This window comes from Pinus tabuliformis, chromosome 2_1, assembly GCF_031772625.1.
Source record: "Pinus tabuliformis cultivar Carrire ecotype Pingquan chromosome 2_1, CPIR1, whole genome shotgun sequence".
Lineage (NCBI taxonomy): Eukaryota > Viridiplantae > Streptophyta > Pinopsida > Pinales > Pinaceae > Pinus > Pinus tabuliformis.
The window spans coordinates 376690961-376715922 of NC_142299.1; the positions used below are offsets into that span (position 1 = coordinate 376690961).

Below are 24962 nucleotides of genomic sequence, written 5' to 3' on the forward strand. Positions count from 1 at the left end.
AAGCAATATTGGGGTCAAGCAAGGTTGCCCACTGTCTCCTACCCTTTTTGGTTTATATATCGACAAGCTTGAGGAGTGGTTAAATTCGCAAGGGGGTGATGGTATCTATTTGTGCAAGTTTGTTATAAGGCTTCTTTTGTATGCAGATGACCATATTTTGATTGCTAAATCGACTCTTGGTTTGCAAGAGCACTTACTATCCCTTGAGCATTTTTGTAGAAGTATGGGGATGCAAGTCAATATCAGCAAAACGAAAGTAGTGGTCTTCTCTAAGAAAAGAAAACATAACCAACATAAGTTCTACTTTGAAGGCAACATTCTGGAAGAAGTTGCAGATTACAAATACCTCGGAGTTGACTTCAACAAAAATCTAAGCTGGAATGGTTGTAGAAAGAAAAGAACTTTGGGGGGTTGGAAAGCATTTTATGCTTTTCAAAATAGGTGTAGAGAGGCAGAGTTATAGGACTGGAAGACCACTCAAACTCTTTTTGGGCTTCTAGTGATTCCAGTGATTCTATATGGTTGCGAACTGTGGGCTAGCAGTATTTCTGACATGCAGTGGAGACAAATTGAGAAAATTCAGAAGCGTTTGATTACAAACAAATTTAAGATTAAAAGTGCAGTGCCTTATGATATCTTGTTAAGTGAAACAGGCACTGCTCCTATTGAAGCAATTTCTATGGTGCGAGTCATAAGGTATTTAAAAAAAATTGAGCAAATGGAAGAGGGTAGATGACCTAAGGTTGTCTTTAATGATAGATTGTGCAAGAGCATAAAAACTTGGATGCAACAAAATAACAAATGGTTTAGTAAATGGGATATTTGCTTGAATGCGTGCCCCATAAACAGCAAAGAGTTAAAAGATTTTGTTATGGAAAAGTTCCACAAACGTACTTGGAAGAAGGAGTTAGGAAGAAAGAAAAATTACTATATTGAAGTGTTTAATCCCACTCATAATCATCAACCAAAAGCATACATAGAGGCCAATATCTCTTGGAGAGCGAAAATTCTTATTGCTCAATTAAGGACTAATTCTCATCAACTCCGTTGTGAAACAGGGCGCTGGAAAAGGCCAAAGGAAGTGTGGGAGGACAGGGTATGCATTTTTTGTTCTTCCGGAAAAGTGGAAACAGAAAAACATTTCATTTTAGAATGTGAGGCCTTCAAAGACAACAGGGAAAGTTATGCAGATACGCTGGCAGCTAGCTCTTGGGATAATCTATTTAACGAGGTGTTTGTCGAGAAGACGGGAGCATTTATTGTGAAGCTTCACAAAAAAAAGGCCGAATACATCAAGCAGATGAGAAGCAATCTGTCCCATAGGCTATCTTTAGCCTTGTGGACGTTAAAATAATTTCTTTCTTCTAGTCAGAGTCCCTATTATTTCGCACAATGCATAGCTGTTGCATATTATTAGACAAGGCCTACACTAAGCAAGGGCAGCTGTCACAACTCACAACTTGATTAATGGCATTGCTGGACGCTGCTATGGCCTGGGGAGTATTCTCTGTGAAAAGAAAGCAATTAACCGGTTAGTGCATTATTAAAGTGGTACATAAAGTGATCTACATGTGGAAGGCTGTGATATTTTCTTTGTTTCATTGTTATTCTTTATTTTAAAATTAGTCAAAATAGGTGCAAACCATAGCGTGAAATTGTTATCCGCAATAAAGAAATTGGCTGTCAATTTAAAAAAATTCAAAAACTTTATTTTTCTAAATATCCTATATTAATATTTAATTCAGATAAAACTTTAGCAAACTTGCGATTTAATTTCTGAATGGCGGAAAATTATTTACCGTTGGAGGACACTATTGTATCCTGCTGTACATAAGCACTAAGATTAAAGCATTTCCAGTTTCAACAACATAATCAAAGAATTAGACCAATACCAGCATTTTTCATTTACAGTTGTCCATATTCTTAACGTCCCTAGTCTATAATCTTTACAAAAGCTAAGGTAACAGTCATGCAAGACATTAAACTCATGATCTGGCATGAATTCGGCGTTTGATTTTAAGGTAACCAAATTTCCCAGCTCCAGGAGAAGAACCTTCAAATATGAAAGGTAAGTGGCCTGTTGCAGCCCTGTATCGTTGCTGAATCTGCACATTTTAAAATATGATGCCAATGATTAAACTGCCTTAGATATAACGTAAATATTTTCTCAGTTTGAATTTTGAAAAGAATCAACTTACCTCGATAATTTCTTCACTACTTTGAATACAGTTTCGACCAAGCACACAAACTGTCCCACCTGAACCTCCACCTGTAATTTTTGCACCAAACAGTGTACCTTTTCTTTCATCAGATCCATCCTTTTTTCGATGTTGCATTTGTTGAACAAGAGTTATGAGTCGATCTGTGCCATCTGACCCAAGCCCACATTTGGAGTAGCTATAGTGTGACTAAAGCATGACACCACAATTCGTCAGTCAGATAAAAAATGACTTTGTAAGATTAAAAGAAACACAACTAGTATCTTTTCCCCCATGGAAATTGTCTCTGTTACAATTATTTGTAGTTGTTATCAACTAATTAATTTTTACACTGAATCTAATTCTACATCAAGAACCCTGTTGATTCAAATAACACTATCTATCTAACTAATAGACACACATATGTATACAAAGAGAGAGAGAGAGACCTGATATAAAAGTTCTCCCAGTGCAGAAAGCTGCTCATCTGTGGAAGCTGCTGTTAACAGCACTGCAAATGCCTGAAAAGTGAAAAGCCACTATTAAAGCAATTCCTTGATGGCTAAGAATTCAGAACTTTGAAAGATAAAAAGGCATCATATTGCAATTATTTATGTGCTAAGATAATCAACAGGAAGAGCTACAATAGCTCAGTGAGTACACCAGAGGGCTGAAATCCTCATCCCATCAATTCCAATTTGGTTCCTGGCAAGCAGATTTATCCATATTGATGGTATGAAATTGATCTAATTCTATCTATTACTGTTAGTATAATTCAAAACTTCAACAATAGAAGCTAAGCATCAGATCCAAAGTATCAGAAGGCACAATGGAAAGAAAGATAATACACAATCTGAACCACGAAGCTATTTTCCATAGTTGGAGAAAGGCAAAGTTAGAGGTGATTTTACAAAACAGGTTTCCTGATGACTGCACAAAAATGATTTCAGTATAGAAAAGCAATTGTCTAGCATGCTTATATTAGCTGCCAGGAAATTTTTTCCATCAGCATAAACAAAACCAAATGTGTTGAAGTGGCTGCTGGAACTTCAAACATGTAACCAAATGCCCCCATACATAGTGAAAAGTGAAAATGAGTATAACTTTAATGGGCTGATGAAGGTTGAAATGTCGCTACTGTGAACATAATGAGCTTCAGTACTCAGCCCTCAAGATGAAGTGTTTTAATAATATAGCAACCAATGTTAAAGAAGTGTATCTAAACAAACACCACAGATTAGAAAAATAAGGCTGCATAAACAGATTCTCTGACAAGAAAACGGAGCCTTGGATCTATTTAATTCGTTAGGGCTTAAATGATATGTCATGGATTGGAGAAGTAATTCTGAAGAGGCAATAGAATGGATTTTGAAAACATCCCTATAAATATATTTTTATTTATGCAAAACTGAGTGGACCTTAAAATAAAATCAAAATCATCATGTGTGGAACTTGGAAGTAAAAATAGAAATGCATAAAAATAGTTGCTAAATCCACAAAAAGGATGGCAGAATTATACATTTACATGGAAATTTTCATATATTGGATGCGCTGTTGGATCTTTCAATACATAGGTGTGCATGGGATTGATCGTTGTCACAGGGTCATTGTGATGACCATACATATCCAAGAAAGTCTGTCCACTCATCTTCTCTGGAAGTATCTTTCTATAAATTGCCTCGTATCTGCAATATCGCATCAGTATATAAGAATCCCGACAAATAAAAAATAGGATTTATGAACTTAACTCTTTCATATACATAGGAACAAAGTGCTCGTAATAATCCATATTCAATTAAGATACAGTATCTTGCATGCATACCTGTGAGGTTGGAGGTTACACAAATAATCTAGTGTTGCTTCTTTTTCAAGCAAAGCAGGGTCCTGCTCATCAAGTTCATCATGGATGACCCCATTGCTGTCATCCTGTGAACTTGCTGTTGCTTGAGGTAAGAGAGTTGATGCAGTTGATTTTATAATTTGGCGACCCATGAATGTTCCAACCCTTACAGAACCATAGTCCGCACCACCAACACTGGAATAGAATTTTGCATATATATATAAGAGTTAATCGTAACAAGCACCCACCAATTCATGCATCAACTGATATAGATGACCTAGTCCATACTATAACTGCATTGATACTATACATAGGCTCAACTTGCATTATTCTTCCTTCTAATTTGAGTAGATTTTAAAATATTGACCAAAGAAATTTTACTTTATATATTCCTTTCCAGGCAGTTTTTTGGACTGATTATGCAACTTTAGGCCTTTAAACATATTTCCCTCTGTTTTAGTCTTACACTAAGCTGGATGAAAACTATTCTCTGTACACTCGAGCAACAGTGAACATATCTCAAAATTACTCAGAAATCAACATCGGATATTTGCATAATAAAAGAACATAATTATACCAAAGCTACCTAGATGCAGTGATGATGCTCTATTCTCTAGTCAATTGACCTAATACTCGTGTTTTTCTTTCTTCATGGATGCTATAACTCAATTACAACAAGCCAGATCAACAAAATTTATTCAATACAACTGTTATAGCAAGTCCAGTTCACTCTAAAGCACTGCAGAGTCATTCCTTGGTCAAAATCACCCTCTAAATAAAAAATGATAATCCTTCTACAGTGTAGCTTTTTAGTTACTATGAAAATGTTTACACCATGTTTGGGTGTGCTTCATGAGATATGGGGTACATGGTGTATGTTCAGCCCCCGGATGGTCCAAGATGGATTTAAACATGGAAGATGGTCAATAATGGACTTGCAGATAGGAGATACCTTGCTCAGTGGGTTCTTGGCCTCAGTTGGGTGCTTATTAGGTGATAAACCTTATATTTTATGAGGTACCCCACATTATGATTTTCATCACATTGGATTTTGCTGCTTGTCCCTTGGAGTTGTTTGGATAAATTGGGAGTAGACACTATTTTTTGGTTCAGTAGGTATTTGGTTTGGAAAGGATGCACTCTTCTTTGGTAGATCATTGTGGTTGATAATCTTCCCATGGTTGTGGATGATACTTTCATGCCATTGGAACATCTTCTTGACATATGGATGCCACCACCATGTATATGCCAGGTAGCTGCACTCATAAAAACATGGATCAACCACAGCAAAAATTATTGGCACCCTACTGCTAGGAGGTTACTTAGGGAGCACAAACAGAACCGTCTTGGTTGGAAGGCACAGGGAATAATGGGTGCCCTACAGAAACTCAGCCTGAACAGCAGAGAGGTAAAGAGTTATGTACTGATCTTTTGAAAGGAAAATTGTAAAGAGTGGCACTGACATATCATTAGAGTGTTGCAATAAATTGTAGGGATCTGACCTACAGAGCCAACCTATGTGGCATTTTGGAATAATTTGAAGTGAAATAATTGAAGGAGAAAACCTTTATTTTGAAAGAAGAACAATGTTTCAAACAGGGCCAACTTGTATAGTCAGTGTTAGGGCTAACTTGGCACGTGGAGGTCATTTGAGTGGCTATCCTTGTTGAAGGAGTTTATGAAGGGTTGCACACTTCATCGTTAGAGCCCTCATCCACATTGGAAGACACTTTGGATGACGAGAAGGGCTTTACAGCTTTGGAGGGTTTTGAAAGATTGTTGTCGGCTCACATATCCACTTGGAGGATGTGCTTTGACTTTTAGTTTGCATGACTTGTGGAGCCAGTGATCTTTCGAAGGGCCATTGGAGGTTGGATGCTGCATCAAAACTCTAGTGTTCCATGGGGGCGTGCCCCCCCACCTGGGAAACGTGTCCCCACGCTTCCTTGCGCTCCGGGGGACGTGGGGACATCTGGGGGATGTTTCACTACATCCCCAAAAAAATGAAACTGTTGAAATTTCTAAGTATTACCCGTTAGAAATTTTATCTGTATTCTCTGGTTTATTTCGCCTACTTGTTTAATTATTAACAAGTTATTTAACCATATAAACACTGAAATAAACACAATATAGTCTCAACCATCTATAAATCAACAGCTGAAAGAAATGAACAAACACACAAGGAACACCGTTATTTTTGGACAATCGTCCCTGGAAAAACCCAACTTGGGAAAACCGATGCAACAATTTTGAGGGTTTTATTATTAAGCATCTTTTCTTGAGTACACTGGGTGCCAAACTGGCTCACCTGACAGAGATAAATAATCTGGTAGTAATACCTCTCTTCGGAAGCAAATATTCTGAAAGTCTGCCCCACGAAACCCTCTCCAGCACAATCTGAAGCACTGTGTCAGCCTTCTGAGGCTCTTCGCAGCCTCTCTGGCCCTTTGCATCACTTCTGCAGCCTCTACGTGGATGACGCATGCCCTTCTGGCCTCTGTGTGGCTCCCTCTGGCTCTACCTCGTACTCACTGCCCCTCACTACAACTTTGATCACTAATTCGATTTCTCTTAGCAAACCCCTCTCTAGAAACTTGAATGACTGATCACTCTGGTGTATCTCCAACTAACCTTCAAGACTCCTCTTATACTTTTTCTGTTGAGTCTTCAATGGCCGAGATTACATCTCTAATCAATGACTAAGATTAGATTTGGCTTGATCCGTGTCATTTAGAACCTTCTAACCCAGTTTTATATTAATACCCATCAATATTTTTATTTTCCTAAGTTTAAACTTAGGAACCCATTAAAAATATTAATTATTTTAATATCTCTTTCACCAGGTAGAATTTCCCCAAACCATTTCTGGGTCTTGGAGATCTCATGTGTTTTAGCCTCTCCACCAATTTTTATGGCTGGAGCATATCCAATGCTACCCCAAATCAACACTCCCTCTTAGCGAGGAATGTGCTCTAGCAATACTCCACCACTGAGCATCACCCTGATTATACGGCACTGGTACCTGTGCTAATGCTTGGCCTTCCTGCTCAACATCCTCTCCACTGCTGCATCCTGTACCATTGCCCATGGCCCTACCACTGCCACTGCTACATTTGTACGACAACTTCCTCTGCATCTGTGCTGCTACTGGTCCTTTCTCCCAACACTACATCTGCACCATAGTTCTCTCTCATCATGCTACCCATAGCACTACCATTGCTACTGCTGCAATGCAACTAAGTTACTGAGAAGTAAGTAACTGATCGACCCAATTACTGACATCCTTGTCAGGCTAGAAACCCTCCCGATGTTGAAGCTCTCGCTGCTGCTATCTTGTGCTCCCTTTGCTGCCTCTGCATTACTGCCACAACTTTGTGCCTCTCGCACCGCTGCAAACCTCTTTGTGCCATCCTGCACTGCTGCAACCTCCTTTGTGCCTCTCGCACTGCTGCAACCCTCTTCGCGCTACCTGGGACTACTGCACTCTAGCACTCTCCACCGCTTCTACCGACATCCACCATCTTGCTACTCTCACTTCGGGGCTCCCGTAGCTAGGTATGATCCAAGAGTTTGGGTACCTTAAGGATCCTGCCCCTCATCGCCTGTAGTCCTCCTGACTACAGCTCGATGTCTCCCCACCTCTTCTCTAGAGGTACATGAGCACTCATGGCACAATCATCATCATCTTCTACCTCCTTTTCCGCCTTCGCTGGCGCTGCCTTGGAGTCAGACACCTCTCCCTTATTCTTCTTCCTCAGACACTGGTTTGCATAATGGCCTAGTTCCCCACAGTTGAAGCAATTTATCTTAGAGAGGTCCTTTGTCTTCCTCTTCCCCTTCTGCCCCGTAGATGCCAAAGTTGCATCCTCTTCCTCCTCTTTCTTGACCCGACCTCCTTTGCTGCTACTTCCCGTCTTAGTCAACTGTCTGATCTCTTCTTGGTGAAGAGCTGCCCACAATTCTTCCCAATCTGGAAGATTTGCTCTGCCCAGAATGCTCTGGACGAATGTCTCCCACTCCTAGGAGACTGCATTTAGGGCGATCCTCACCATCAACACCTGATCCGCGTGGCCCCTATGGAAGTCAGTTGGTCCTGGATCTCCTGCAACCTACTAAGGAAGTGATCTACCTCCTCCCCCTTCTGCATCTGGTACAACCGCAGTTGATTCTCCAGTAGCATATTCCTCTGCGGAAGTGCCTTGATACAATGTCTTCAAGGTATCCGACATTTCCTTTGCTGTCTCCTTCTCAGCAATATGTTGGACCACATGATCCTTGACCCCATCAAGGATTATGCATTTTTCCTTGGCCATCGCATCGTCATACTTTTCGTTATCAGCTGGGTCGACTGGGATAGCCATGGCTTTCAAGGCAAAGGCCTTGATGTGATGTCTATCTAGAACAGACAGGATCTTGGCCTTCTAGATGACAAAGTTGGATGCTTCGTCCAGCCTTTCCTGATCCCTCAGTCCATTCATGACTATCTCTCTGCTCTTATTTTCGACTTCGTTGAGTCTCTAATTCCCTCCTGAAAGTTCTCTCTTCGACTCCCTCTAAGTCTCTAGTTCCCTCCTAGAAGTTCTCTGCCAACCGTCGAATCGCACCTCTCTAATCTCCTATGCACCTGCAACACTGATTTGGATTTCTTAGCTAGAAATCTGCCTAGGTAGCGACTCCCTCTACCTTGGTTTTGCCCCGTTAGGTACTGTTCTATCTTGGCAGAAACAACACCCCACCAGCTTCACTCCCCGCAATCTGCCCACAGCTTCATATGCCCCAGCAACTGAAGCACTGAGCCTCCAAGCTCTGCAAAATCCTGGGAAGGTTGATTTGCTCGCTTGGCCAGCTGCGTCAACCCTCCTGGTCTCTGTGTGGCTCTTCATGAGCCTCTTCTGCCTTCTTCTGCCTCTGCGTTGGCCTATCTCTGGCTTGAACTGATGACGCAGGCCTTCTGCGTCAATCCTTCTCTTTCGCTTTCTGCCTAGGAACAACTTCTAGTTGATTTGGGGTAGCATCAGATGTGCTCTAGCCATGAAAATTGGTGGAGAGGCTAAAGCACATGAGATCTCCAAGACCCAGAAATGGTTTGGGTAAATTCTGCCCGGTGAAGTAGATATTAAAATAATTAATATTTTTAATGGGTTCCTAAGTCTAAAATTAAGAAAATAAAAATATTAATGGGTATTAATATAAAACTAGGTTAGAAGGTTCTAAAGGACATGGATCAAGCCAAATATAATCTTAGTCGTTGATTAGAGATGTAATATCAGCCGTTGAGGACTCAATAGAAAAAGTATAAGAGGAGGCTTGAGGGTCAGTTGGAGATATACTAGAGTGATCAGTCATTCGATTTTTTAGAGCAGGGTTTGCTAAGAGAAATCGAATCAGTGATCAGAGTTGCAACAAGGGGCAGTGAGTACGAGGCAAAGATAGTGTCGGAAGACCAGCACAAAAGTAGACATAGAGCCAGAGGGAGCCACGTAGAGGCTAGCAGGGATTGCGAGAGGCCAAATGGTTTGCGTCATCCACACAGAGGTTGCGAAGAGCCTCAGAGGGTTGACGTAGAGGGTTTCAAAAGATGCAGAGGTCAAGAGGGTTGACGCAGTGCTTCAGATTGTGCTGGAGAGAGTTTCGTAGGGTAGACTTTCAAAATATTTGCTTTCGAAGAGAGGTATTACTACCAGATTTTTTATCTCTGTTGGGTGAGCCAGTTTGGCACCCAGTGTAATCAGAAAAGCTACTTAATAATAAAAACCCTCAGAACTCCTGCACCGGTTTTCCCAAGTTTGGTTTTTCGGAGGATGATTGTCCAAAAGTAACAGTGACACTTGTGTGTTTGTCTATTTCTTTCAGTTGTTGATCTGTATATGGTTGAAACTATATTGTGTTTATTTCAGTGTTTATATGATTAAATAACTTGTTAGTAATTAAACAAGTAGGCGAAATAAACCAGAGAATACAAATAAAATTTCTAACAGGTAATACTTAGAAATTTCAACATTTTTGTCACTCGACACAACTGTTTCTGCTGCAAATTCTTTGATTCAGCTGGTGTCTTCAGTGCTCTATGATCTGCAACACTCTGATACCCTGTTGAATTTTCTAAGTATTACCCGTTAGAAATTTTATCTGTATTCTCTGGTTTATTTTTCCTACTTGTTTAATTACTAACAAGTTATTTAACCATATAAACATTGAAATAAACACAATACAGTCTCAACCATCTACAGATCAACCACTGAAAGAAAAGAACAAATACACAAGGGACATCGTTGTTTTTGGACAATCGTCCTTGGAAAAACCCAACTTGAGAAAACCGGTGCAGCAGTTCTGAGGGTTTCATTATTAAGCAACTTTTCTTGAGTACACTGGGTGCTAAACTAGCACACCTGACAGAGATAAATAATCTGGTAGTAGTACCTCAGCTCTCATCTTCAAGTTGCTCTCATCTTCAGGTTGTTGGGGTTTATAACGCTGTGGGAATATTGCAGAGTGGAGTTAGTGAAGTACTGTAGTCAGACCAATACCTGACAGACCAAGGCCAGAGGAGTTGCTACTGAGGGTTTCTAGCAGAGGAACCTGGATTAGTGGTGCAGTTGCGCAAGACGATCAGAGTAGGGAGCATCTCGACGGTGGCAGAAGGATTTCAAGGAAGGAAATCAGGACTTAGAGGGAGTCCAGAAGAGAACTTCCAAACGACAAGTAGAGACTCAAAGGAGTCGAACAGAGAACTTCCAAGAGGGAAGTAGAGGAGCATCATGGCACTACACGGAGTAAGAGACCAGGATAGACTGGACGGAGCATCGAACTTCGCAGTCTGGAAGGCCAGAATCTTATCCATACTTGACAGGAATCGTGTCAAGAACTTCGCCTTGAAGGTAATATCTATCCCAGTCGATCCCAATGATAATGACAAGTATGAGGAGGCGATGGCGAGGGCCAAGAGCATTATCCTTGACAGGATCAAGGATCATGTAGTACCACACATAGCTGAGAAGGAAACAACGTTTGAGATGTGGGAGGCTCTCAAGAAGCTGTACCAGCATACTTCTGTGCAAAGAAAAATGCTGCTTGAGAATCAGTTGAGATTGTATTAGATGAAGAAGGGAGAACTGATTGACACCTTCCTCGGAGGACTAAATGAGATCCCAGATTAGTTGACTGCTATAGAGGTGACACTGGATCAAGAGCTAATGGTGAGGACAACCTTGAATGCTGTTTCAGAAGACTGGGAGGTATTTGTCCAGAGTATACTAGGCAGATGGACTCTCCTACCTTGGGATGAGATGTGGGCAGCTCTTCGCCCGGAAGAAATTAGACGGCAGTCAAAGATGGGTAGCAGCAGCAAGGGGATCAAAGTCAAGCATGAGGAGGAAGATGTGGCCCTAGCATCTGAGGGAAAGTAGGATAAGCAGAAGAAGAAAGATCTCTCCATGAACAAGTGCTTCCACTGTGGGGAGTTGGGTCATTATGCGAACCAGTGTCCAAGGAAGAAGAGTAAGGGAGAATCTTTTGAGACTAAGGTAGCGCCAGCACGGGCAGAGAAGGAAGTGGAGACAAACGATGACTGTGCCATGAATGCACACGCACCACTTTAGAAGAAGTGGGGAGACATCGCGTTGTAGTCAGGTGGACTGCATGCGATGAGGGGCAGGATCCTTGAGATACCCAACCTCTTGGATTAGACCTTGCTATAGGAGCCCCAATGAGGAGTAGTAGGACTGGCTGATGTGGGTAGAGACAGATGCAGATGCAGCGATAGAGAGAGATACAGTGCAGGAGTCCCACGACAGTGCGAGGCTAGCAGGCTACAGCAGTGCGAGAGGCATAGGAGTGTTGTACCAGTGCAGGATGGCACAGAGAGGTGTGCAACGGTGCGAGATGCAGGGAGTTGTTGCAGCAAAGTAGAGGTCAAAGAGGGAGCACTTGTCAGCAGCAGAGGGAGCTTCAACATCAGTGGGTGTCTCTAGCCCAACGGAAAGGTCAAATTGGGAGATCAATTACTTACTTTTCAGTAACTGAGTTGCAGTGCAGCAGTGGGCAGCACGATGCGTCATGATGAGAGGAGGTGCAGTGCGGATGCAGTGCTGGGAGAAAGGACCAGCAACAACACGGATGCGGAAGGCGCTGTCATACAGATGCAGCAGTGGTACCGACAGAACCATGGGCAGCAGTACAGGATACAACAATGTAGAGGATGGTGGGCAGCATGCCTAGCATCAACACATCGACCGATGCCGGATGATCATAGTAATACTGAGTGAGGAGTATTGCTACAGCACAGTCCTCGCTAAGAGGGAGTGTTGATTTGGGGTAGCATCGGATGTGCTCTAGCCACGAAATTTGGTGGAGAGGTTGGGGCACATGAGATCTACGATACCCAGAAAGGGTTTGGGCAAATTCTAAATAGTTCAGGAGATATTAAAATCATTAATACTTTTAATGGAGTCCATAAGTCTAAACTTAGGGAAAATAAAATATTAATGTGTATTAATATGAAATTGTGTTAGAATGGTCCAAAAGACATGGATCAAGCCAGATCTAATCTTAGCCGTTGATTAGGGACTTAATCTCAGTCGTTGATATGTCAACAGGAAAAGTATAAGAGGAGGCTTGAGGGTCACTTGGAGAACACACCAGAGTGATCAGTCATTCTATTCTCTAGAGCGGGGTTTGCTAAGAGAGATAGAATTAGTGATCGGGAGATGCAGTTGAGGGGAATTTGAGTACAGAGAGATAGAGAGGCAGAGATAGTGCCGGGAGAGCAGTGCAGTAGTCGAGGAGAGTGACGTAGAGCCAGCCAGGGCTCACGCAAGACCATGCAGAGGCATCAGAGAGTTGCGTAGAGCCTCAAAGAGGCCAGCGTTGCTGATGCAGAGGGCCAGAGGGCTGACATAGGGCCTCCCAGGGCTGATGCAGACCCATCCGAGGTGACGCAGGGCCAGTGTGAGGCAGAGAGGGGCTGACGCAGTCTAGAGAGAGGTTGACGCTCGGGTTTCTGGGGCGGATTGGTGCTGAGTAGCTGCTAGAAGGATTATCCAGGGTTTCGGCTAGGAGAGTTGTCAGAAACTGAGAGGTATTACTGCCAAGGAAATTCTCTGTCGGGTAGGCCAGTTTCGGCACTCAGATTGTACTCTAATATTGCTTAATAAGAAAACCCTCAGATAGCTGCACCGGTTTTCCCACATTGGGTTTTTCCGGAGACATTAGTCCAAAAATAATGGTGTCATATGGTGTGTTTGTTTCTGTTTCTTTTAGTTGCTGATCTGTAATATGTTGAGCATGCACTAGTGTTTATTTTCAGTATTTACATTGTAAATAACTTGTTAAGTAAAATAACAAGTAGGTAGGAATAAATTAGATAAAGTGCATGGAGGGTTTCTAACTAAGTAAAGTTAGGAACTTCAACACTTCTCGCCTTTGTGTGGCTCCCTCTGGCTCTGCGTCTGCCTCTTTGCCTCGTACTCACTGCCCCTTGCTGCAACTCTGATCACTGATTCAATTTCCCTTAGCAAACCCCACTCTAGAAACATGAATGACTGATCACTCTAGTGTATCTCCACCTGACCCTCAAGCCTCCTCTTACACTTTTTCTGTTGAGTCTTCAACCACTGAGATTACATCTCTAATCAATGACTAAATTTAGATTTGGCTTGATCCATGTCATTTAGAACCTTCTAACCCAATTTTATATTAATACCCTTTAATGTTTTTATTTTCCTAAGTTTAGACTTAGGAATCCATTAAAAATATTACTTATTTTAATATCTCCTTCACTGGGTAGAATTACCCCAAACTAGATGTAGCAGTGGCAGTGGTAAGGCCATGGGCAACGTACAGGGTGCAATAGTGTAGAGGATGTTGGGTAGGAAGGCCTACCATCAACATTGGTACTGGTACCGTATAATCAGGGTAATGCTCAGTGGTGCAATATTACTAGAGCACATTCCTCGCTAAGAGGGAGTGTTGATTTGGGGAAGCATCGGATGTGCTCTAGCTATGAAAATTGGTGGAGAGGCTAAAGCACATGAGATCTCCAAGACCCAGAAATGGTTTGGACAGATTGTACCTAGTTTGGGAGATATTAAAATAATTAATATTTTTAATGCAGTTCCTAAGTCTAAACTTTGGAAAAATACAATATTAATGGGTATTAATATAAAACTGGGTTAGAAGATTCCAAAAGTCATGGATCAAGCCAAATCTAATCTTAGCCGTTGATTAGAGATTTAATCTCGGTCGTTGAAGGACCAACGAGAAAAGTATAAGAAGAGGCATGAAGGTCAGTTGGAGAACACACCAGAGTGATCAACTGTTCATTTTGCTAGAGCGGGGTTACTAAGAAAAGTTGAATCAGTGATCAACAACGAGGGGCAGTGAGTACGAGGCAGAGAGGTAGAGACAGTACTGAGAGACCAACGCAAAAGTAGAGAGAGTGAGAGCAGCAGCCAGTCTAGGCCACGCAGAGCCCATCAGAGACATCACAGAGCCCAAAGGGATTGCGTCATCCATGCAGAGGCTACTGGAGTGACGTAGAGGGTCCCAGAGGCTGCGCAGTACCTTAGAGGGCTGACGTAGAGGGTCCTGGGGTCGACGCAGGTCAGCAGGAGGCCAGAAGGGTCAGCGCTGAGCTTCAGTTGTGTCGGAGAGGGTTTCGTGAGACAGGTTTTCTGAATACCTGTTTCTGAATATAGAGGTATTGCTGCCGTGTATTTTTCTCTGTTGGGTGAGCCAGTTAGGCACTGAGTTGTACTCAAAAAGACTGCATAATAATATAACCCTCTGAATAGGTGCACCGGTTTTCCCACATTGGGTTTTTCTAGGGACATTTGTCCAAAAATAATGGTGTCACTTGTGTGCTTGTTTTCTTTCAGTTGATGATTTGTAGATGTTGTGATTGTATTGTGTTTATTTTGGTATTTAAGTGTTTTAAATAACTTGTTCGAATTTAAACAAGTAGAAGAAATAAACCAACAAAATACAAATTAATTTTCTAACGAATAGACTTAGAAAATTCAACAGCTCTCTCTCATCATGCTGCCCATAGCACTACCATTGCTACTGCTGCATTGCAACTCAGTTACTGAGAAGTAAGTAACTGATCCATATTATAATAATGTTATTTTAGTGTTTAATGCTTATTCAGATAAGATCGTCTGTGATCTTATTGGCAGTTTCTTAGAAGAAACTTGCTGTTTTTGTTTCTGTAAATACATTTGTATTATTTATTGAGCTTCATTGCTCAATGTAAATCAATTCAATTCGTTCATTGATTATGGTATTAGAGCTTTGGTATTTTTTTTCGAAATAATTTTTCATAGTTTGAAAAATTTAGTGCTTCATTTCAAAATTTCTCTTTTGTGGAGATTTATTTATTTATTTTTTTCAGTTTACATTTAGGGTCACTGTTAGTAAACTGAAGGGTTCTAAACCTACGTGGCTTTAAATAAGTGCCGCAGGGATCTAGATCTGGGCCATTCTGTGGAAGTTGGGGCATTCTGGAGTTGCTTGTGGAACATAACTCACCGTATAACAGTTGGGTTTTGTCACACCAATTAGAGGATTGGTCGGATCAATCTCATCCCCATCGTCATCAAACATTTGTATGGCCCTGGTATATGCGGCAAAACCATCGCCTTCCATAGCAAAGTGACCACAACTTCTCCTCCAACAGAAAACTGATTAGCGCCTTCAAACAGTTGCCATTTGAATTGGACTCCATGGGGGGGCAATTTTGCTTCCGGCTCGGAGACAGGCGGTGTGACAATCAATTCGTCTTCAGATTTCTCAATGGTGGCAGGGCTTTCATCGACTGTTTTTTTTTTTTTTCGTTTGGAGTTTCGGAGTGCATGCGGACAGTTTTGTAGTGCACACGGACAATTTTGCGTGAATTGCACACAGGTTAGTATCCTCGAACAGCCCGACAAGATATGCCTCTACCGCTTCTTGCAGTGCTGAAACCGCTGAGGACTGGCATCTCAAGTCTGTCTTGAAATCCTGGGTGATCTCTCTTACAAGCCGCTGGAAGGGTAGCTTTCTTATACGAAGCTCAGTGCTCTTCTGATACTTTTGGATCTCACGAAGAAGCAACAGTGTCGGGCCTGAATCAGTGAGGTTCTTTACTCCGCCAACCGCCGGTGCAGATCTTTTGGCCGCCTTCATTGCCAGTTGCTTGCGAGGCATCTTCCCACCTATTTATTTACGAGCAGTCTACTTCGTTCGGGTCATCAAGCACAATAGTCACCCCAAATGCAAATTGGTGCTTATGCCCTAGTCTGTAGCGTGCACCGTGGCAATGTTGGAGACGCAGTGGATTCTTTCGGATAAGTCATCAGAGGTATTTCATGTTTTCGGATAGTCAGCGAAGGTATTTCATGTGACAGTGACACCGTTTTTCTTTTTTAATTGTTACAATGAATCTTTCCAACGTTCTCAAGTGTTTCCAGCGTGCTTGCTTTTGTGCAGCAACAAGGATACTGGACGTGCACTGCGTGGAAGAAATAGTACATTTGACATTTATTCCTACCTAAGCTTCTGAGAACGATTTCTGGTTCAAATTACATGCACCTGTCAAATTTTGCCTGGATCAGCTGGCATTTGCATTGAAATCCGTGTTGAAATTCCTTGTTGTTCTCTGTGTCTCGGGAAACATGCAAATGGCCTCACTAACCAATCTGATGATGGAAGGTAGTGAACGCTTTAATGGCACCAATTATAATATCTGGAAACAAAGAATGTTGACCATTTTTGAATATGGGCGTCTTGACCATCTCGTTTTGGGGAAAGAGCTCAGTCCTGGTACAGATCATGATAAGTTTGATGATTGAAATCGAGAAGCTGTTATGCTTCTCAAACTCTCTATGACTGATGATCAGTTACCACAAATTCCTTCCGCCAAGACAACTGTCGAAATCTGGCAACATTTGAAGGAATTGCATGAGACATCCAACAAGAGCAGAGCTTTGTTTCTAAAAATCAGTTGTTCTCCTTAGCTCGAAGCCATTGGTTGGACCATGGAGGAAGAAGATATGGTAGTCATCACTTTGAAAAGTCTACCAAAACCTTATGAGCACTTCATAGAAACACTCAACATTACCTCCACTAATGTTGATCTGAAGTTTCCAGAGTTATACACCAAACTCATGCAGCAGGATCGTTGGAAACAACAGTTTGGTAGTGGTGCTTCATCAGCTTCCTCAGAAAATTCTTTTGTTGCCAAATATCAGTCCTCTCAATCCTTTCAACAGAAAGGATCTTCTCAGCCTTCTAATCTTGCTAGGAAGAAAAATGTGCAGTGTAATTACTGTCATAAGTTCGGCCACATGAAGAGAGATTGCCGACAGAGGATTGCCTCTGAACAAAAGAAACAGGGAGGGTCTCATCAGATAGCGAATGTTGCAAAACATTCCGAGCAGATGGAATCTGCCTTTTATGCCTTTATGGCTAACAGGTCCTCAGATCATGTCCCGTCTTCTACCTAGTACATTGACTCTGGTGCATCACGTCATTTCTCTCATAGGCATGATTAGTTTATTGACTTCTCATCTTTCAGTGATTTTGTGGTATTCGGTGGAGGTGAGGAGTACACAGTGGTTGGAAGAGGTACAGTTCAGAACCAGTCTGGTGGGCGCACACTCATCTTCTTGAATGTGTACTATGTTCCTGGTATGGAAATTAATCTGCTGTCTGTCAGCCAGATTATGAGGAACTCTCCTCAGCTCGATGTAGTGTTCAATGCACACAAATGCTCCATTATTGACAGGGAAACTCGTCTTACGGTTGCTATTGGCCTAGAAGACCATGGCCTATACAGGCTTCTTGACACTAGTGATTCTCCAGAAGTGGCTCTAACAGCCCGTGTTTCTCCCATCAGCACTCTGTGGCATCAGAGATATGGGCATCTAAACATTCAGTATCTCTCTCAGGTATCTCGGGAGGGACTTGTGTCAGGGTTACTTGATATTCAGACTCAGCAATTGGGAGTGTGTGGCGCCTGTCAAGCTCGCAAGCAACATCGGTCTTCATTCAAGGATGGAGAATCTTGGCGCGCATCTAAGGTACTCCAGTTAATTCACGCTGATATTTGTGGTCCTATGAATACATCTTCTGTTACTGGTCGCAAATATTTTTTGCTTATTGTAGATGATTTCAGTAGAAAGATGTGGGTGTATTTTCTAAAAAATAAATCTAATGTATTTAGTATCTTTCAGAAGTTTAAGTCCTTAGTTGAAAAAGAGTCTGGCTGTAATATCATAACTCTTAGGACAAATAATGGGGGGGGGGTGGGGAATTTTGTTCTTCTGCTTTCTCCAACTTCTGTGATACTCATGGCATCAAACGCCAGTTAACTACAACCTACACTCCTTAGCAGAACAGTATTGTCGAACGTCGCAACCATACGGTTGTTGAAATGGCTCGTTCCATGTTACAACAAAAGAGTGTTCCGAACAAATTTTGGGTTGAAGCAATGTTTACTGCTGTCTATCTTCTTAACCAATCACCTACTCAGGCTGTCAAGGGGAAGACTCCAGAAGAGGTTTGGTCTGGCCGTAAGCCTAAGATCAGTCACCTCAAAATGTTTGGCTCGGTTTCATATTTTGGATTCCAAAAGCCAGAAACTCATGATCACAGGGTACAGTGATCACCACAAGGCCTATAGGCTGATAGATATAGACACTGGTTGTCTTAGCTTCAGTTGGGACATAGTATTTGATGAAGACAGAGGGTTCTTTCAGTCTCCTTCTTTTGAGCAGTGTTCTGAGGATCTGCCTCACAGTGTTCTTCTTTTGTTAGGTCCACCTGATGGGAGGGATAATGCAACATCAGTATTTGATGATGCACTACCTGATCTTCCTCCAGAAAATAATCCTCCACTTGTTGTTCTTGTTGTTCTTGAGCCTCCTCCATCTACTCCTGATATTGGTTCTTCTACTCTCCGGCTTAAATGGTGGGCTAAAACTATTGGTGATCTCTGGGATAATGAGCTCCTTGAAGGTAGAACTTCCAGAAATAATAGCAAACAACAACCTACCGTAAATTTTGCTCTTATGGTTAATTTACACAGTGTTTTTGAGCCTCAAACCTATTCAGAGGCTAAGGGTATACCGGAGTGGGAACAGGCTATGGAAGTTGAATTCCAGAGTCTTCAGAAGAATCACACTTGTACCCTTTCTGATCTTCCTACAACGAAGAAGCCCGTTAGCTGCAAATGCGAGTATAAAGTGAAATACAAATGGCAGTGCAGCGCATTTGATCCATGGGATCAAACAGGATTTGTGCAGCACTTTTGATATGACAAATTTGGGACTTCTTCATTACTGTTTGGGGGTTGAAGTCTGGCAGACTGAGAACAACATCTTTCTCTCTTAGTCCAAGTATTCTAGAAATCTTGTGGACAGGTTTAGAATGCAGGATTGCAAACCTGCCATGACTCATATGGAACCAGGACTCAAACTTTCAACTCAATCATCCTCACCACTCGTGGATGAAACTTTATTCAAGCAATTAGTGGGCAGCCTCATCTACCCTACTGCCACTAGACCTGACATCAGTTTTGCAGTGAGCTACATTTCACGCTTCATGTCAACTCCTAAGGCTGATCATTGGATAACAGCGAAGCGTGTGCTGCGTTATGTGCGTGGCACTCCTGATTATGGACTTCTGTACACTCGATGTTCCGATCCTACACTCAGTGGTTACACAGATTTTGACTGGGTCGGTTCGGTTGATAACCGTAAATCTACAGCTGGGTATGTGTTTAGTCTAGGATCCGGTGCTGTCACCTGGACTAGTAAGAAGCAGCAAGCAGTGGCTCTCTCCTCCACAGAAGTAGAGTATCGGGGAGCAGTTAAGGCATCTTGTGAGGCATTTTGGCTTCGACATCTGCTTGCGGATATGCATGTTTCCCAGGCAGGTCCTACTCCCTTGTTTTGCGATAATCAGGGAATGCTCAAACTTGCCAAAAATCCAGTCTTCCATGAACAAACAAAGCATGTGGAAACCCATTGTCACTACATTCGACAACTTGTTGAAGACGGATCCGTTCAATTGCTGTATGTTCCCACAACGGAGCAGCCAACAGACATCTTCACCAAGCCCCTTGGTGCTGATAAGTTTATAAAATTCATAGGGTCTATAGGTGTTGTAAATAGATTGAGCATTAAGGGAGGGTATTAGAATAATGCTATTTTAGTGTTTAATGCTCATTCGGATAAGATCGTCTGTGATCTTATTAGCAGTTTCTTAGAAGAAACTTGCTATTTCTATTTCTGTAAATACATTTGTAATATATTTTTTGATTGCTCAATGTAAATCAATTAAATTCATTCATTGATTAATCCACCCAATTACTGACATCCTTGTCAGGCTAGAAACCCTCCTGATGTTGAAGCTCTCTCTGTTGCTACCTTGTGCTCCCTCTGCTACCTCTGCGCTACTGCAACAACTCTATGCCTCTCGCACCGCTGCAAACCTCTCTGTGCTATCCTGCACTGTTGCAACCTCCTCTGTGCCTCCCACACTGCTGCAACCCTCTCTGCGCTGCCTAGGACTAATGCACTCTAGCACTGTCTATCGCTTCATCCGCATCCACTTCTACCGACCTCTGCCATCCTACTACTCTCACTTCGGGGCTCCCGTAGCTAGGTATGATCCAAGAGTTTGGGTACCGCAAGGATCCTGCCCCTCATCGCCTGCAGTCCTCCTAACTACAGCTCCATGTCTTCCCACCTCTTCTCTAGAGGTACATGAGCATTCATGGCATAATCATCATCATCGTCTACCTCCTTTTCTGCCTTCGTTGGCGCTACCTAGGTGTCAAACGCCTCTCCCTTATTCTTCTTCCTCGGACACTGGTTTGCATAAAGGCCTAGTTCCCCACAGTTGAAGCACTTTATCTTGGAGAGGTCCTTTTTCTTCCTCTTCCCCTTCTCTCGCAGATGCCAGAGTTGCATCCTCTTCCTCCTCTTTCTTGACTCGACCTCCTTTGCTGCTACTTCCTGTCTTGGTCAGCCGTCTGATCTCTTCTTGGCAAAGAGCTATCCACAATTCTTCCCAATCTAGAAGATTCTCTCTGCCCAGAATGCTCTGGAGGAATGTCTCCCACTCCATGGAGACTGCGTTTAGGGCAGTCCTCACCATCAACTCCTGATTCAACATGGCCCCTATGGAAGTCAGTTGGTCCCGGATCTCCTGCAACCTGTTGAGGAAGTGATCTACCTACTCTCCCTTCTGCATTTGGTACGACTACAGCTGATTCTCCAGTAGCATCTTCCTTTGCACAGAAGTGCTTTGATACAATGTCTTCAAGGTATCTCACATTTCCTTTGCTATCTCCTTCTAAGCAATATGCTAGACCACATGATCCTTGACCCCATCAAAGATTATGCATTTCGCCTTGGCCATCGCATCCTCATACTTTTCGTTATCAGCTCGGTCGACTGGGATAGCCATGGTTCTCAAGGCGAAGGCCTTGATGCGATGTCTATCTAGAAAGGACAGGATCCTGGCCTTCCAGATGACATAGTTGGACACCCCGTCCAGCCTGTTTTGATCCCTCAGTCCATTCATGGCCATCTCGCTGCTCTTCTTTTCGACTTCGCTGAGTCTCTACTTCCCTCTTGGAAGTTCTCTCTTCGACTCCCTCTGAGTCTCTACTTCCCTCTTAGAAGTTCTCTGCCAACCATCGAATCGCACCTCTCTGATCTCCTATGCACTTGCAACACTGATCTAGATTTCTTGGCTAGAAATCTGATTAGGTAGCGACTCCCTCTACCTTGGTTTTTCCCCGTTAGGTACTGTTCTGTCTCGGCAACAACAACACCCCACCAACTTCACTCCTCACAATCTGTGCATAGCTTCCTAAGCCCCAACAACTGAAGAACTGAGCCTCTAGTCTATGTAAAATCCCAGGAAGGTTGATTTGCTTGCTTGGCCAACTGCGTCAACCCTCCTGGTCTCTACGTGGCTCTTCGTGAGCCTCTTCTGCCTCTGCACTAGCCTCTCACTAGTTCGAATTGATGACACAGGGCTTTTGCGTCAACCCTTCTTTTCTACTTTCTGCCTAGGAACAACTTCTTGTTGATTTGTGGTAGCATTGGATGTACTCTAGCCATGAAAATTGGTGGAGAAGCTAAAGCACATGAGATCTCCCAGACCCATAAATGGTTTGGGGAAATTCTACCCAATGAAGGAGATATTAAAATAATTAATATTTTTAATGGGTATTAATATAAAACATGGTTAGAAGGTTCTAAAAGACATGGATTAAGCCAAATCTAATCTTAGCCGTTGATTAGAGATGTAATCTTGGCTGTTGAAGACTCAACAGAAAAAGTATAAGAGGAGGCTTGAGGGTCAGTTGGAGATACACCAGAGTGATCAGTCATTCGATTTTCTAGAGTGGGGTTTGCTAAGAGAAATCGAATCAGTGATTAGAGTTGCAGCGAGGGGCATTGAGTACGAGGCATAGATAGTGCCGAAAGACCAGCGCAAAAGCAGAGCCAGAGCGAGCCACGCAGGGACTGCGCATAGGCCAGAAGGGCTTGTGTCATCCACGCAGAGGCTGCAGGAGTGACGCAGAGGGCTAGAGAGGTTGCGTAGAGCCTCAGAGGGTTTCAAGCTGACGCAGAGGCCAGGAGGGCTAACGCAGTGCTTCAGATTGTGATGAGAGGGTTTTGTGGAGCAGACTTTCAGAATATCTGCTTCCGAAGAGAGGTATTACTGCTAGATTTTTTATCTCTGGCGAGTGAGCCAGTTTGGCACCCAATGTACTCAGAAAGCTGCTTAATAATAAAAATCCTTAGAACTACTGCACCGGTTTTCCCAAGTTGGGTTTTCCGAGGACGATTGTCCAAAAATAATGGTGTCACTTGTGTGTTTGTCTATTTCTTTCAGCGGTTGATTTGTAGATGGTTGAGTCTGTGTTTGTGTTTATTTCAGTGTTTATATGGTTAAATAACTTGTTAGTAATTAAAAAAGGAGGCGAAATAAACTAGAGAATACAGATAAAATTTCTAACGGGTAATACTTAGAAATTTCAACACTTTTGTCACTCGAGACAACTGTTTTTGCTGCAAATTCTCTGATTCAGCTGGTGCCTTCAGCTCTCCTGTGATCTGCAACGCTCTGATACCATGTTGAATTTTCTAAGTATTACCCAATATAAATTTTATTTGTATTCTCTAGTTTATTTCGCCTACTTGTTTAATTACTAACAAGTTATTTAACCATATAAACACTGAAAGAAACACAATACAGTCTCAACCATCTACAGATCAACAATTGAAAGAAATGAACAAACACACAAGGGACACAGTTGTTTTTGGACAATCTTCCCAGGAAAAACCCAACTTGGGAAAATCGATGCAATAGTTCTGAGGGTTTTATTATTAAGCAACTTTTCTTGAGTACACTGGGTGCCAAACTGGCTCACCCGACAGAGATAAATAATATGGCAGTAATACCTATCTTTGGAAGCAGATATTCTGGAAGTCTGTCCCATGAAACCCTTTCCAACACAATTTGAAGCACTGCGTCAACCCTCCTGGCTCTACTTAGCCTTCTGAGGCTCTGTGTAGCCTCTCTGGCCCTCTGCATCACTTTTGCATCTTCTGCATCGGTGACGCAGGCCCTTCTGGCCTCAGCGCAGTCACTGCTCGCATCTGCATGGCTCCCTCTGGCTCTGTGCCTACCTCTCTGCCTTGTACTCATTGCCCCTCGCTGCAACTCTGATCACTGATTCAATTTCTCTTAGCAAACCCCGCTTTAGAAACTCGAATGACTGAACACTCTGGTGTATCTCCAACTGACCCTCAAGCCTTCTCTTATACCTTTTCTGTTGAGTCTTCAACAGTCGAGATTACATTTCTAATCAACGACTAAGATTAGATTTGGCTTGATCCATGTAATTTCGAACCTTCTAACTCAGTTTTATATTAATACCCATTAATATTTTCATTTTCCTAAGTTTAGACTTAGGAACCCTTTAAAAATATTAATTATTTTAATATCTCCTTCATCGGGAAGAATTTCTCCGAACCATTTCTGGGTCTTGGAGCATGTGCTTTAGCCTCTCCACCAATTTTCATGGCTAGAGCACATCTAATGCTATCTAAAATCAACAGAAGAATGAGGAAACTCAAAGGGGGGATGTTTCCTCCCAAAAGAAGAAATGTTTCCTATGTTTCCAAAAACAATTGAAGTCAAATAAAAAAAAAACATCAAAAATTTGACTTGCATCTCTTAGTGGCCCCTTCGACACACATGGAGCTTAGGTAGATCGCATAGATCTAGGCCAAGATGACCCGATTGGTTGGTGTAGGATGCATGGGGAAGGTGCTCCAGAGCTCAAACATCTAGCTATGCGTTTGTTGCCTCAGATTGCTAGTTCCTTTGCAGCACAGAGGAATTGGTCCACATATAGCTTCATCCACTCTATCAAGAGGAGTAGGTTTACCTCTAGAAGAGCGGAGAAGTTAGTTGTTTTGCACAATGCCTTACGTCTTGACCAGAGGAAGACACCTAAGTATTTGAAGGGACCAACAACAGGATGGGATGTTGATCCAGAGGATGATGCACAAGTAGATATGGAGGAGGGACTTGATGAGACACAAATGGAGTTGGTTGGTATGCCACTTACCATGTTTGAGAATGCAAGTGATTCTGATTCAGATGGTGACATGGTTGATCCTGATTTATTCATGCAACAACTAGATGTAGAGACCAGCGGGGCAGTACCTTGAGCAATTATGCTCATTTGTCATTTGATATGTTCTTATGTTATCTTCTATTCTGTTTCAGATTTAAGTTGTATACTTTAGTTTGTTTTGAATCTTGATATATGATATATTACACTGGACTCTATAAAAATTTGAATCTTGATATATTAGACTTGACTTTTATTTCAATATTCAATATTCACAGTT

The 24962-nt window shown here is 42.3% G+C and overlaps 1 protein-coding gene across 1 annotated transcript in view; it reads right to left on the reverse strand.

The window, feature by feature from the left end:
• Positions 1-1778: 1778 nt before the first annotated feature.
• The window catches only part of LOC149200428 (L-arabinokinase-like), a 481920-nt gene continuing 458736 nt past the window's right edge, over positions 1779-24962 (reverse strand). The window contains exons 25-29 of the mRNA XM_089399573.1: positions 4021-4233; positions 3718-3883; positions 2648-2719; positions 2199-2408; positions 1779-2105 (exon numbers count right to left, since the gene is read on the reverse strand). Of these exons, the coding sequence (XP_089255699.1) occupies positions 1986-2105; positions 2199-2408; positions 2648-2719; positions 3718-3883; positions 4021-4233 (781 nt within the window). The 3' untranslated portion in view covers positions 1779-1985. The remainder of the gene's footprint in view (positions 2106-2198; positions 2409-2647; positions 2720-3717; positions 3884-4020; positions 4234-24962) is intronic.